General features: G+C 37.3%; 1 protein-coding gene across 7 annotated transcripts in view; it reads right to left on the bottom strand.

Annotated features, from left to right (window-relative positions):
- The window catches only part of CSGALNACT2 (chondroitin sulfate N-acetylgalactosaminyltransferase 2), a 28686-nt gene extending 18225 nt beyond the window's left edge, over positions 1-10461 (bottom strand). The window contains exons 1-5 of one of the 7 annotated variants that reach the window (XM_024751524.1): positions 9539-10461; positions 7143-7359; positions 5734-5835; positions 2296-2474; positions 23-117 (exon numbers count right to left, since the gene is read on the bottom strand). In XM_024751524.1, the coding sequence (XP_024607292.1) occupies positions 23-117; positions 2296-2474; positions 5734-5835; positions 7143-7359; positions 9539-10199 (1254 nt within the window). In that variant the 5' untranslated portion in view covers positions 10200-10461. Of the gene's footprint in view, positions 1-22; positions 118-2295; positions 2475-3360; positions 4094-4764; positions 4857-5733; positions 5836-7142; positions 7360-9538 lie in introns of those variants that run through there. The other 6 variants (XM_024751527.1, XR_003003985.1, XM_024751528.1 and 3 more) reach the window with 6 other exon arrangements.
- Between the last annotated feature and the right edge of the window lie 4129 nt (positions 10462-14590).

Here is a 14590-nt window from a genome sequence, read left to right as displayed (position 1 = left end):
TAACCGATAGTAAGAGTCTTACCAGCTGCTGTTCCACAGGCGGGGGCACATCCAAATTGGCATAAACAATGGCAGGGTTGTAAAGACTAAACACCACAGGGTAAAACACCTTCTTACCTATAAATTAAAATATGTTTACATCACAAAAAGAAGTAATAAAATAAAGCATTGATCTTTATTGCAGTAAAGTCTTTACTATGACTTCGTTAAAGTGTTTCTTTGTTACATATGATGATCTTATTTTATTGATATTGTATTTTATCAATGTTCAGGTTACTGAAACCTCATGTTGATGAACATGATGATGATTTTATAACATATCAATAAGTTTGGCTATGAAACTATAACCTTGCAAAAGAACGGAGAAAAAAAGACTAAAGGGTGCTTTATTCCCTTTTGACATGTTTATTCCCGTTGACTCCGGGGCGATGCACAAAAGCATTCTCTCACCTGTTCTGAGGTGAACCATTTATTAATCATTATGTCATCGAATTAGCAGTAACAGATGTAGGTTAACCTCTGACAATCACCAAGAAACTTAGAAACTTCTGTTAAACTCACCCTTCAAAATGAATCATAAAAACCGTGAATCCAAAGGATATTGTACAATGGATACATAAATAATAATTAGAATATAGAACTGCAGACAGATCTAAACAAGATTTGGAAAACTTGGGAAGATTGAGTTAAAAATACATGATGTGGGGTTCCCTGGTGGCGCAGTGGTTGAGAGTCCGCCTGCCGATGCAGGGGACTCATGTTTATTCCCGTTGACTCCGGGGCGATGCACAAAAGCATTCTCTCACCTGTTCTGAGGTGAACCATTTATTAATCATTATGTCATCGAATTAGCAGTAACAGATGTAGGTTAACCTCTGACAATCACCAAGAAACTTAGAAACTTCTGTTAAACTCACCCTTCAAAATGAATCATAAAAACCGTGAATCCAAAGGATATTGTACAATGGATACATAAATAATAATTAGAATATAGAACTGCAGACAGATCTAAACAAGATTTGGAAAACTTGGGAAGATTGAGTTAAAAATACATGATGTGGGGTTCCCTGGTGGCGCAGTGGTTGAGAGTCCGCCTGCCGATGCAGGGGACACTGGTTCATGTCCGGGTCCGGGAAGATCCCACATGCCGCGGAGTGGCTGGGCCCGTGAGCCATGGCCGCTGAGCCTGCGCGTCCGGAGCCTGTGCTCCGCAACGGGAGAGGCCACAACAGTGAGAGGCCCGCATACCGAAAAAAAAAAAAAAAAACCCACAAAAAATACACGATGTAATAGCCCCCTCAAAAGGCCTTGTCATTAGCATTCAGATTGTTAGCACTGAAGGGACCCTTTAAGGCTAACTAGCCCATCTTCTCTCAATAGAGATCCCCTTGCTGAGACTGGCCTCAATCAGACGTGATAATATATAGCACTCAGAAATTGTCAAGGACCCTGTAAGTAATGTGGCAGCCTTTTTATTACAAGATCCCCAGCAGATGTTCATCTCATCTTCATTAAAACCCACTTAGGGAAGGGGAGCTCAATTTCCCAGAGGCAAATCTATTTCTTTTACATTAAGGAAATAATGTAAAATATATATAAAATATATTTTTTTGCCTGGTAAAAAAAAGGTAAATCTAACCCTCATTTACCCACTTGACTCTCAGAGAGTTCCTGACAACCATCCCTAACCAAATTGATTAATAAGAAGATAATAATTTGTACGATATGAGTAGTTCTATATAAAAAAACATTTACTATGAGATTTTTTAATATAGAAAACTTCCTTTTCACATTTAAAATAATATTTGATATATAAAAATGTCATTTGCTCTTAACATTTTCAAAAAATATGTACAACATAAAACAAAGTATAGTAATCACCCCAAAATGCACAGTCCGAAGACCAAGCGCCATCTGTATCTAGACCTCTGCGTGAGTGCATGCCTGCATTTGTGTTGGCACCACCTGCCTGAGGTAGAGTGCTTCTGAATCTCACACATCACATTATCACTTTGCTCTTTTTTGATGGGTGCTACTTCCTCCTTGTCAATTTCAAGATTTATTTCTTTGCATTTGTTTATTTGAATCCAAATGTATACGATGGAATCTGGCCATAATAGAACAAGGGGTATGAACTTCTTCAGAGGGGCAAATTTTCACTTTTCTACTTAATATTCCAGCTAAATTACACCAAATATAACCTTTAAAAAACATAATTAACTTGATTCAAAATATGGGATGTGCTGACATTGTTCTAAATTCTACACTCAACCCACCTACTAACATTTTACTCACCTGGCTCAGCATTTAACCGGCAGCTGTTAAGGAATTCGGCTGAGAAATATATATCAACATCGCAGAAAAACATCAAAACCTCTCCCTTGTCCCAAGCTCGGGCACCCACATTTAGTCCTCGTCCACGATTAAATTCTTCATTCAATGAGACCAAGGTGTAATTGTGAAAATTAGACTCACTATGAGGAAAGCACATACAACAAATGGTAAGCCCCACTTAAAGCTGACTCTCTTAACGCAACTTACAAAATATATTTTACCTTCAGGTATTTATTATGTTGGGTCTACATTCATATAAGGAAAGACAATGATCAGTTTCATGTGTATGATCATCATCAGGGACAGTCAACTAAATGCCCACATTTGAGGCAACATGCTAGTGATGTGAAGTTAATAAGTGTTGAGGGGCCACTATTCTTCAGGATCTTAAAAACCTATTAGGGAGGTAAGAAATATACACATGGAAAAACAGTATAATATTTGGTAATAAATAATGCAATCCACATGAATGATACATACAAAGAGTGCTCTTCTCTCTAGTTCTTCAGATCTTTGCTCAAATGTCCCCTTATCAGAGGGATCCCCTCATGCTACATGTGCAGTAGCCCTGACCTCCCTTTTCTTTAATCTCTATTCCCTTGCCCAGCTTTGTTTTCCTCAGTACCACCAGACATGTTTGTTTGAGTGTCTCCCACTAGAATGTAAGCTCCATGAGAGCAGGGATTTTGTTTTGTTCATTACTATGGACACAACGCCCCTCAAAGGGTAGGAGTTCAATAAATATTTTCTGAATGAATGAATGAACAGCAGTTCTGAGGAAAAAAGATTGCTTTTGTCTGAAGTAGTTAGAGAAGATGTTAGAAACAGAATTTAAGTTATGCCTTAGTTAAAATCCTGAATTCAGTGGTGAGTGTAAAGGTCATTCCAATTAATTATTCTCAAAGGCAAGGAGGTAAAGTAGAAAGTTTTTTAAAGAACAGGAATCAGACAAGTCAAACTGGAACACAGGGATTCTAAAATGGAACAATGAGAGAAGACCAGAAAAGGGTCAGACTAAGGAGTACCTTCCATGAGAAGTTGAAGAACTTGGTCAGTGTTCTAAAGTCAAGGAGGAGTCAGGGTCTTTCCACCAGGGCAGTGGTTTATCACAGCCAAGTCCATGCACCCACAGCATCAGAATTCCCCAGGAACAGGTCAGAAATACATATTCTCAGGCCCCACCCCAGGCCCCTGAATCAGATACTAGGGGAGGAGCTGAGCATCTGCGTCTCTCCTGGGACAAGTCACTCCAGGTTACTGATGTTAAAGTTGGAGAACTGCTGCACTAGGGAACTGCTGGATCAAAAAAGGAACATTTTTAAAAGATTACTCTTAAAATAGTATAGAATGGGAAATGGAGAGACTGAAGCAAAGACTCAAACAGGGCATGGAGTGGACTCCAAGTACTCTGAGTGCCCATGCCTCCCCCACCCCCTTTATAGATTGTAAATCTCTCCCTTCTTTTGGGGAAGCTGCTGATCACCACCTCACACTCCCAGCACCAAGCGGAGGAACTAATCACAGAATACCCCAACCGCAGTAATTTCCTAGGGGCAAGGACCAGACTCAAGCTGGGCTAATCAAAATACCCCCACCCCACCTGGCCATAGTGACTGGCTCAAGAGTGGGCAAAAGTCCTTCCCTGGGATTCTCTCAACTGGATCTGGGAGAAAGCTCTTTCCTCTCTGATGGCAAAGCTGAGAAGATGTGAGCCCAGAGCCGCCAACAGCCATATACCTCACATGTGGAAGAAGCCAATCTGCAACAGGAGAATGAAGTCAACATGCAGAGAAAAACAGACAAGAAGACAAGAGAATTCTGATGGTATTCAAGTCTCTGGTCCCAGTCCCTAAGATACCAAAGCTCTTTTGGTTTTCTTCTCATTAATTTGGTTATAATAATCCCTTTAATTCTGGGAGTTATCCAAGATTCTTCAATAAAGCTCCCATTTTCCTCAACCAAATTCAAGATAAGTTTCCGTCATTTGCCACAGAGGAGTCTTGATTAATGCAGGGACAACTTCAGTAATACCAACGTGAGTCACTGGTACTTAGTAGGTGATCTGAAAATGGTAAGGAGGGAAGAGACAAAGGGAAGAAATGGAGGGAGGGGAGCGTGGGTTAGAGCGGTGGCAGCAGCAAGGAAAGGACAGAACAGAGGTCCTGTGCGGTGAGCAGAAACCGATTAATCAGAGGTAGAGAATGAGTGAAAGACGCTGGCCCTCAGACATCAAGCCCAGGGAATCATGAGAACCTTCGTCTGAACTGAAAGAGGGCCATCAGGAGGAGGAGCCAGTGAAGGCGGAGGAGGAGACAGTGTTTGTTTTTCCTACTCCAATGCTGTGAGCGTCCCTTTGGGTAGGGACTGCAACTCCCTCCTCTGTGCCCAGTCCTATCCCAACCACCCCAGTTAGACTCCCGAGCAGTGTACCTGGAACATAGTCGGTGGGACTCAATGAATGTTAGTTGAACGATTCGAGAAGAATGGCCGGCCAAAGCTGGACTCTTAGGGAATGGCCACAACTAGCAGAAAGGTAAAGAAGCAAGTAAAGGATACAGAGTTGATGTGGTCAGAAAAGTCAATCAACCTATATCTTACATTATAACATATCTACATTTACAAAATATTTACATTTTACAAACATCAGAGGAGAGGTTCAAGAAGGAAGTACTGGTTAGGTATCAAATGTAAGAAAGCAAAGAGGATGACAGAGAAAAGGCTGAATCTGGCAGTTAGGTCATAACTCTAGGCCCATAACTTAGAGATGAAAAGGCTGAGAAGCTACAGAATTAATAATGGAGTATTAAGGAATTACTAATTCATTCATTCAAACCTCTGAGCACCTACTGTGTGCCAGGTACTACATGAGTTGCTTGGTTAGATAGCTACTGTTTTGTGAGGTTCAGATGTGAAAGGACAGAAACCTAATAGCAGTTACTGGGTACTCTAGAGTCAGGCGGGGGTCTCTTAAGGATAGGGGAGACCTAAGCATCATTTGCAGGGTGAGAAGGAACTTAGGAAAATGGAAGGAAAGAAAAGTGGCAAGCAAGAGAGACAAGCTCAGGAGATGATATCCAAGTGAAGGGATTAGATTTAGAAAAAGGGAAAGAGTTCAAAAAGAAGGAAATGGAAGAATAAATGGAGGCAAATATATACAAGGTGAGTGGGCCGCAGAGTGAGTACACCCTAATCATGCCACACTGTCTAAGAGGTTAAGGGAAGATGAGTCATTTAGAGTGAACTTAGGGGTGAAATGAGGAACTTACTAGCACCACCACTCACATGCTCAGCCAACTTTTAACGGCAGCTATTCAAAATTATTCATTCATTAAGTATCTGAAATTCTCATTCTTCTATTATTATATATAAAGGACTTCAATGTGGACATGGCTCACCAACCTTGTGACAGATTCTAGGATAGACTTGACTTTAGATAGTCCTTCTTTACCAAAATACACCACTGTGAGATGAATTCTCTTGTCCTGATGAATACATACATCCCTAACAGAATTGAAAAATAAAGTTCATTCAGGAAAATATATGAGGCACTACTCATTCAGAAAGCAATCACATGAAGCTTTAACAAGAAAACAAATGAAGCGTTACTCATTTAGAATGAAATCACACAAAGCTTTAAGTAAATATAAAACTGGCAATATTGCTGAATTTTGCCATATTTCAAAACATTTTTGGAACTTTTGCTTTGGTATTGCCTTCAGAAGCAAATTATAAGCTACTCAAGGAAATAAGTTCAATCAGTTCAAAACCAAATAAATAAATAACTCAAGTTTGGGGTCAAGAGTTACTTTGTCTTCAGATTGGCTAATTAGAGAAATTATACTTATCATCAAGGAGTAAATATTTGTCATGATTGAGATTAGTAACTGTAAAGAATAATGTAGCATCTGAAGGTAATTCCAAGAAAGGCAATTAAAAAATGCTTTAGGAAATCAGATCTCAAGCGAGCAATTTCAAAAACGTAAAACTCATTTGGAAGCATGACTTCTAGATATTCTGCAGCAGAACTGTGTTAACTAACTTTTACATCCAACAACTTCAATGAGAACAAAGACTGGGACTACAAAGAATTAAAACTATCATATTAGAGTATTAAAAACATGACAATTGTTCAATTAAAACAAAAAAGTAAAACTTTCCTCAAATCGTTACCCTAATATGTAGTTGTTAATTTTTTAACACTTCAGCATTTAAAAATATCCAAATTTAATGATTAAGAAAAAGAAAAAAATTCTTTTAAAAACTGCTATAGTCTCTGCTTCCCGAGACAGAATAACATTCTCCCACGTTTACTTGAATATTTGTATTTCTAAAATTTCTTTCAATTTTTAAATTCAAATTGTTCTCAGGGAATTTTCTGGGGAGATAGTAACGCTCTATATCTTAACTGGAGAGGCAGTTACATGGGTGTATACATTTGTCAAAAGTCATGAAACCTCTATCCTTGGAATTTGTCGATTTTATTTTATGTAAGTTACACGTCAATAACTTTATTTTTAAAAATTCAACTTGTCCTAAAATTAATTCAAACACAATTATAAAGGTAATCAAATTTAGTTTCTAATAGTCACCCTCAATTTACTTCACAGTTCAAGCTGTCAGTAACACAATATACTATACATGCCTTAAGAAAAAAGGGAATATCAAAACATAAAGTTCCCAAAAGCCAAAAAAATTGTTCTGTAATTCTAAGTAATCATACTCAGTGAAGGTAAATTAAATAAAATGGCATGAAATGTGCTTTTTTTTTTTAGGAGCGCTCAGTCAAATCACTAAGCCAGGGGAGTTACCTGAAGTTCTGCATAAACTGTGCAAATGCTTCAGTTCTTTCAGCAAGCGGCACAATGATATTAATAATTGATCTAGTAATGTCAATCATCTCGCTCTTCACTTTCATGAGAGGTCCAAAAGGGCGGAAGAGAGTCACATGTCTATATTCCGTAAGGTCTGCTTTCTTAAAAAAGAGTTCATACAGTGTGCCCTTATCTCTCTCAGTGCGATAATAACCTAAAGGAAAGAGTTAGGAACAAAGATGTCTCCATGTCAAAGTTTACAAGTTCAATATGACTACTGATTTTACTCAAAGATCAAAAGTGTGATACCAGATTTGTAGGGTTTTTATATATTTGTGAAAATTTTATCCCCACAGTATAGTCAACAACTGTTTCTTTAAAAGGAGAGGTTAAAAAAATGTTCACCACTCTGCTATATTATTCAACCCATAAAATATGCTCCAAGTGACAATGATTCCTTTTCATACATGACTTTAATAGCAGAGTCTATCAACACAGAAACCAAATGATGAAAATAAAGAAATTACTTCTAGCAATATTAAATTCTAGACCTGACAGTCAAATCATCTATTACTTTGTTCAGCTTAACAAAAATGAATTGAGTGCATTTGTGTCAGGCACTGATGGTATAAAGAAGGCTACATGGTCCCAGTTTTTTGGAAGGGTCAGTCTAGTGAGGAAGACAGAAAAATAAAGAAATAACAATATAGTGATATACACATGCAAACACACAAGACTCTGGATAGAATGAAGTCAGACAAAGAAAAATCAGTATAAATTTAAACATGGTGATATGAGACACCTTTGGGAATAAAGTATGGAAGTCAATTGGGCAATCTGGTTTTTAAGTGTGACACTCAGGGGAGAGGTTAGACCTACAGACGCGTGAGTCAGTCAATATCTGGAAATAAAATGGTAAACAAGATTGACTGGTCCCACTCCTCCTGAGGCTTACAGTGTATCAGGAACTACAAATCAGGAAGTGGGAAATGCCATATACTATGACAAATGCTATGAGATGGGACACAGGGTAGAAGAAGTACTGCTATCTTAAACTTGCAGGTTGGAGACCACCTCCCAGAAGAAGTGACATCGAAGCTGAAGTCTGGTAGAGAAACAGGAGTTACTAAATCATTGTCAGTAATTATTTTTTTTGATGAGGGAAGCAGCACAGTGGAGGAAAAGCAAGGGACAAAATGTGTTCCATGCAGAGAAAAATCCTGTAAGTGACAGAATCCGAGGAGAGTTATAAGAAAAGCAGAAGCTGCAGAATATAAAACTGGCATAGGTTCCTTCCTTTTTAGGCAGACATGAAGACATTTTACATATCTTAGTTACCTTATTTCCTCTGCAGCTTTCAATTCTGCCATAAGCTACAAACATACACAGCGAAAAGACAAAAAGCTGAGCTTTCAGAAAAATTACAAGCGTTTTGAAAGAAACAACCCATCAAAAATTGCAGGAAGTGACAGGGGAAAAGAGGTGGCTATAGGGAGAAGACAGCTAAAATGCCACAGAAAAGCAAAAGGCCCTCCCTGATGGCCTCCAAAGGCTCAAGGTATCATATTATATTACAGCAAGTGATACCCGTGATGATTTAGGGTCAAAAAAAAAAAAAACAAACTACACGTGGTATACTGTTTACAGAATCGAGCAAAGAGGACTTTCAAGACATATTTGTATCCAAAATGGTTTTAAGTCTACAATTAAATATCTAGCAGGGGGTATTAAGATGGAGATGGGTTGGGATTTATAATTATTCCTGTTTATATTAATCAACAAATTTCTTAAATTTATACAAGTGTTCCTCAACTTTTGAGTCACGTCCCATTTTGACATATAAAAATCCTATGCCCTTTCTGCAGCCTGTATTAAGAAAATAGGTTTATTTCTTTACTTTTCCAAATGCCAAATATGCTTTTCAAAACTATGTATGCCTCTTGATGTTCTGACATGTGTTTCTCCTCAAAAATACAGAACAATCACTAATCTAAATTAGGTTCTTTTTCTTTCCTTTAGCAAATGGTTTTCAAATCTTGAGCCTTAGTTCATGTATTTTAAAAAATATAAAAAACGAACATCAAGACCAGTTAAGACATGAGTGCAAATACATATACGTGCAAATACATATACAATCCTAAGAGCCCTTCAACTTGGGGAGTATTTTGCTATATAAACTTAGATTTATTCTATTTCCCTGGTCCTTATTTTCTATTTTATCATGATCACATTATAACTTTTTCTAAAAAGCCACTTCAAATTCTTGGTGGAATTTAGTGGGTAAAAATTTAAATGTTTTAATACTGTGGATAATGACTGACATATTACCAGCATACAATAACAGAATTTTGTCATACTAACGTAACTATGGACCAACACTGTTTTCACATTACCTTCTATGAAGTCATTTTCATTAAATACCAGTTTTTCTCCAAGGGGACCATCCTCATCTTCCTGTTCATCGTCTTCATCAGGATTATTAATGACCTCCAAGCCAGCTTCAATAACTTCTACCAATTCGTCTCGCTTATCTTTTCTAACTGGTTTTTCCTCAGGATGGCGAGTGAGACCCATTTCCAACTGGAATACTTTCATTAAGGTAAAACTTTCAAAGGGAATGACTCCATACTCACTAGGTAGTTTGGCTCCTATGCTAACTTCAGCTTTGTCAATTTGTGAATGAAGAAACTCTAAAAGATCACTAGGTGCTTGCTCTTTGTTGCCTTGATAGCCTATGCCATTAGCCCCTACATTCTTTCTCTCTTGCAATGATCTCATCTTCTCACTCATTTCTTGCAATTCTTGTTTTAATTGGGCAATCTGGCGTTTCAGACTGGTTGCTCTGGTTTGATAATGTTCTTCTTGCTCCTGTAGGAGGGCTTGATAATACTCTTTACCATAATTTTCCCCAACAATACCAGGAAGAGATGCATTTCCATCAGTCTGGGGGGCACATTCCAGAAGGTACAAAAATAATATTAAACTGCAGAGTAAAGCGAGACCCAACAGTAGCCAGTGGGTCCGGGTCTGAAGAATTAATCCTCTTCTAGGCATTCTTATTAATGTGGACTTGCCTAATGAGATGTGCTCTTTGCTTGTTCATACCTTTTGCAAAAGGTTATAAAAAAGTAAAAACAAAATCAGGATTTCCATAAAAGGTACCAAAATGAATTTGGCTGTAGCTTAAAAAATTTCTTCCTTCAGCAGTGAATTCTACTTGCAGAAATAATGCATATTTCCTATATTGTTACCATGATATCCAGAATAAGGAAATCTGATCTACACAATCAGATAAAATCCATGACATGGGTGGTGATTTTTCTGAAAGAAACAGATCAGAATCAATGAGAATTTTGTTTCTTTAAGTATATCACACTGTTGACAGCTTCAGTAAACTTAGCTATGTGACTACCATAGGCAGAGCACCAGGAGAGGCACTAATACAATATAGAATATCCAGTAAACGCTGGGAGAAAGTACTAAGAAAAATACCTTATGAAACACTAAAATATCACATGTAATACTTTCAACCACAATGTCTACACATCCATAAACTGAATGAATCAAAGAAACATTAAACTTATGTTTAGCATAGTTTGTGTTACAATAGATAGATTCTATTGGTCCCTAACTATTTGAAAATTACATCATGTATAACTCTTTATTGACATAATATTTCAATTAACTCGCCATTTCCCACCTATAACATATCACCATTTGGGAGCTGAATTTCTATAAAATGTTTTTATGTTGATAATGGCTTTCTAGAGAGAGATATTTTCTTCCAGTTTATTCAATTCAAGCATTCTACTTCATTAATTTCTATAGCTCAACTCAGTCAATCTAAGAGCCTTAAAATTAAGTTGGGAGGAAAAGCAATTTCAACAGGTCACAGACATCTGGAAAACACAGTAAGAAACAGTTTTACATCCAAAGTCCTCCAGTAGATTATTTGAGCATTAGATCACATAATTCTTTCCAGTGTATTACACAGCAACAGATTTCCTACAACTCTGGAAAGTTTGGAGTCTATATAAGGAAAAACAGGAACATATTTATCCATAGGGAAACAAAATCCAAGAACCGTTTATAAATTTACAAAATTACATGCTATCCCTCATACCACAACCAGCTATGTGAGCTCTTCCATGTTTCTTTCTAAACTAAGGATCCTTAATTCTAGAAATAGAGAAGGTTAAACCTAGGAGACAGGAAACAGGGAAGGCCTCCACTGCAGAGAGAACTTCTATTCTAATGAAGGGTTTGTCAAGAAGAATATGTGATACTACAGCCTGCTTTTAACAGAATTGGTTTCTACCAGTGCAGCAGAACCTATGGAAGAAGGTCACTAGAGAGCATCAGCCCTTGTCAGTTTCTTGGTGATTAGGAAAGCCTGGATGCCTTCTGTGAAAAATGCTGCAATGTGTGTTTTTTGTGGCACATATTTATACAAAATGTAGGATAGATTCAAACTTCTTTTGGCTAGTGGATCACAAACAGTGGACTTAACTACCCTTAGCCATTTATTACTTTAACCAAAAGATAACCAAGTATTCTTAAAATTTTAATTCACAAGTTTTACTATGATAGCATCTGTTTTACTGCTTATAAATCTTATTTATTTCAAATGATATAGGAAAAAATAGGAAAAAAATATTGGTACCGTATCAAGAAAACTAAGTAAAAAACAAAGCCAGTATTAGTTCTAGGACTTTAACATGTCTCAGAACTGTAATTCTTAGCATAAGAAACCACTTAAATTTCATTGTTTAAAAGTTAAAACTCAGAGGTATCTCTTTTTTTTTTTTTTTTTTTTTTTGCGGTACGTGGGCCTCTCACTGTTGTGGCCTCTCCCACTGCGGAGCACAGGCTCTGGACGCGCAGGCTCAGCGGCCATGGCTCACGGGCCCAGCCGCTCCGCAGCATGTGGGATCTTCCCGGACCGGGGCACGAACCCCTGTCCCCTGCATCGGCAGGCGGACTCTCAACCACTGCACCACCAGGGAAGCCCTCAGAGGTATCTCTTAACTATAAGTTATTACTAGCCCATTTATAGGGAAAAGAAAGATTAAAACTAAAAATGTGGGAACATAATCTTGAATAAGTTAATAAAGTTATATATATTTAACTATACTATATTCGAACTTGATAACTAACAGCATATAAGCTAAGTATGTCAACCTTATATTAATAATGGTACCTCATGTTTTTTTTTCTTTATATAGACAATGTATTTTAAACTGTGAGATATCACTCATTAATGGGTCACTACCAAAGGTTTACTTTTCAGTGAAATAGAACAGGAAATACTGGTGCATATCACATATAGTAGTAAATTTTGTGTTGCAAATACACATACACACATATGCATGAGCTAGCCACATAAAATTTATAAGTGGGTTGTGATCCAAAAATCTTGAAAAATACTGATTTATAAGGTATTCTTATACATTTCCCATGTCATTCTTTCAGAATAGTGTTGCTAGTATCTTCTTTTGTATAGGAAAAATAGGTTTAGAAATGAAAAGATTTAAATAAGGTTATATAACTATTAAGTGGCAACATGAAAGCCAAGGTCTTCTTTCTCCCTCCTTTAAGCAAAATACAGGTCTGAGATATCTTACATGCTTATCTTATAGCTGAATATCTTACGGTTAAATATTATCCACTGAAATGAAAGAAAAGTTGCTGTAATTACTTTAAAGATTTTTTTGATGTGGACCATTTTTAAACTCTTTATTGAATTTGTTACAATATCGCTTCTGTTTTATGTTTTTTGGCCATGAGGCATGTGGGATCTTAGCTTCCTAACCAGGGATCAAACCCGCACCCCCTGCACTGGAAGGTGAAGTTTTAACCACTGGACCTCCAGGGAAGTCCCTGTAATTATTTTAGAATATAAATGTTAGTTGCACAGCTCTGTGGTTGTTAAACATAAAAGATTCCAATTAAAGTCATATTTGCCTTTATGTTCCCTGAAGGGAACTCTTTAACAACATCCTAAAAAACTAGATTATGACAACTCTAAATATGTTAAGAATAGTATTAGAAAACACACTCATTTTCTGCCTGTTACACCTTGACTGCCATCATTCTATGTAGTCTGTCTGTATGATAAACCAGGTTCATTCACAACCCAGAGTTAATCCCAAGCAACCTTCCAAGCACCAACAGCAGATAGTTAAGTGTTCTGAGGAGAGAATGGGATACTGTGGAAATGGGAAACTGAGCTGTCAAAGATATGTAAAACAAAATCAAAGAGCTCAGAGTAGAAAAGAACGTTAGGAGCCACCAATTCTTACACTCTAAAACAGACTAAAGAGACTTCCTCTTATAGCCAAGATCAAGTAACCTGGACCAGATTTACTCTCACACTGGAAACAACTAAAAACAAACAAAATCAATTAAAAAAAACCCCCCAATATATGAAACAATGATTTTCAAGATACTGAACATTAGGTAATAAAGTACACTGATCCTTGGAGGAACAAAAAACAAGTGATTGCACAGCTTTCTGCCGTAGTTTCCAAGCCATAGCACAGGGAGTCCCCTCCTAAGTAGAGCCCAGGTAACTCCCTGAGTTGATGAGGTGGAGCCGACAGTCTGAGGAGACCAAGGCAGCTAGGTTCAAAGGATATAGTACCAGAGGAGAGAGCTGGACATGGAGAGAACTCCAGAGATCTCAAGAGGACACCCTTTGGGTGTGCAGCAGAGCACTAATAAGGGCAGGCATATGAAGAAACTAACTGAGCCTAAGGACAGAAGCACACAAAAAACTAGAAGACACAGAACTCAGCATTCAAACAGGGCCAAGAATAGTGACTGTTCCCACCAGACAAACTGGAAAACCTCAAAATTCATGGGGCATTGGGTAGAGTACTCAAAAAGGTCTTGCCTCAGTAGTGGGAAATAATTAGCTCTAGACTAAATACGGGCCTGATCCTGCCAACAAACCTTAAAAGCAAGGCCTGAAAGGATCAAATTGTTTCCATATAACTGTACAACAAGCCTCACAAATATTTATAGGAACATAAAAATATCCAGCATCCAGTAAAATAAAATTCAAAATGTTTGCCCTCCAAACAAAAATGATCAGGCATACAAAGAAAAAGAAAAACACAACCCATAATGAAAAAATTAATGATTGAAACTGACCTAGAAATGACAGAGATGCTGGAATTCACAGAAAAGGACATTAAAAGTTATTATAACTGTATTTAAAAAGATAATCATGTTCAAAAAAGTAGGGAGACACACAGACGACGTTAAAAAAAGATCCAAATTCAACTAAGGAGATGAAAACATCAATTTCTGAGATGAAAAATATACTGAATGGGATTAACAGCAGATATTTCAGAACAAAATATTAATGAATTGAACACATAGCAACAGAAATTATTCAAAATGTAGAAGGAAAAAAATAATGAAAAGCATGAATAGAGCAC

The sequence above is a fragment of the Neophocaena asiaeorientalis genome, unplaced genomic scaffold (assembly GCF_003031525.2).
Source record: "Neophocaena asiaeorientalis asiaeorientalis breed wild unplaced genomic scaffold, Neophocaena_asiaeorientalis_V1.1 scaffold351, whole genome shotgun sequence".
Classification (NCBI taxonomy): domain Eukaryota; kingdom Metazoa; phylum Chordata; class Mammalia; order Artiodactyla; family Phocoenidae; genus Neophocaena; species Neophocaena asiaeorientalis.
The sequence above is the reverse complement of the archived record's forward strand: the minus strand, read 5'-3'. Positions and strand labels throughout refer to the sequence as shown.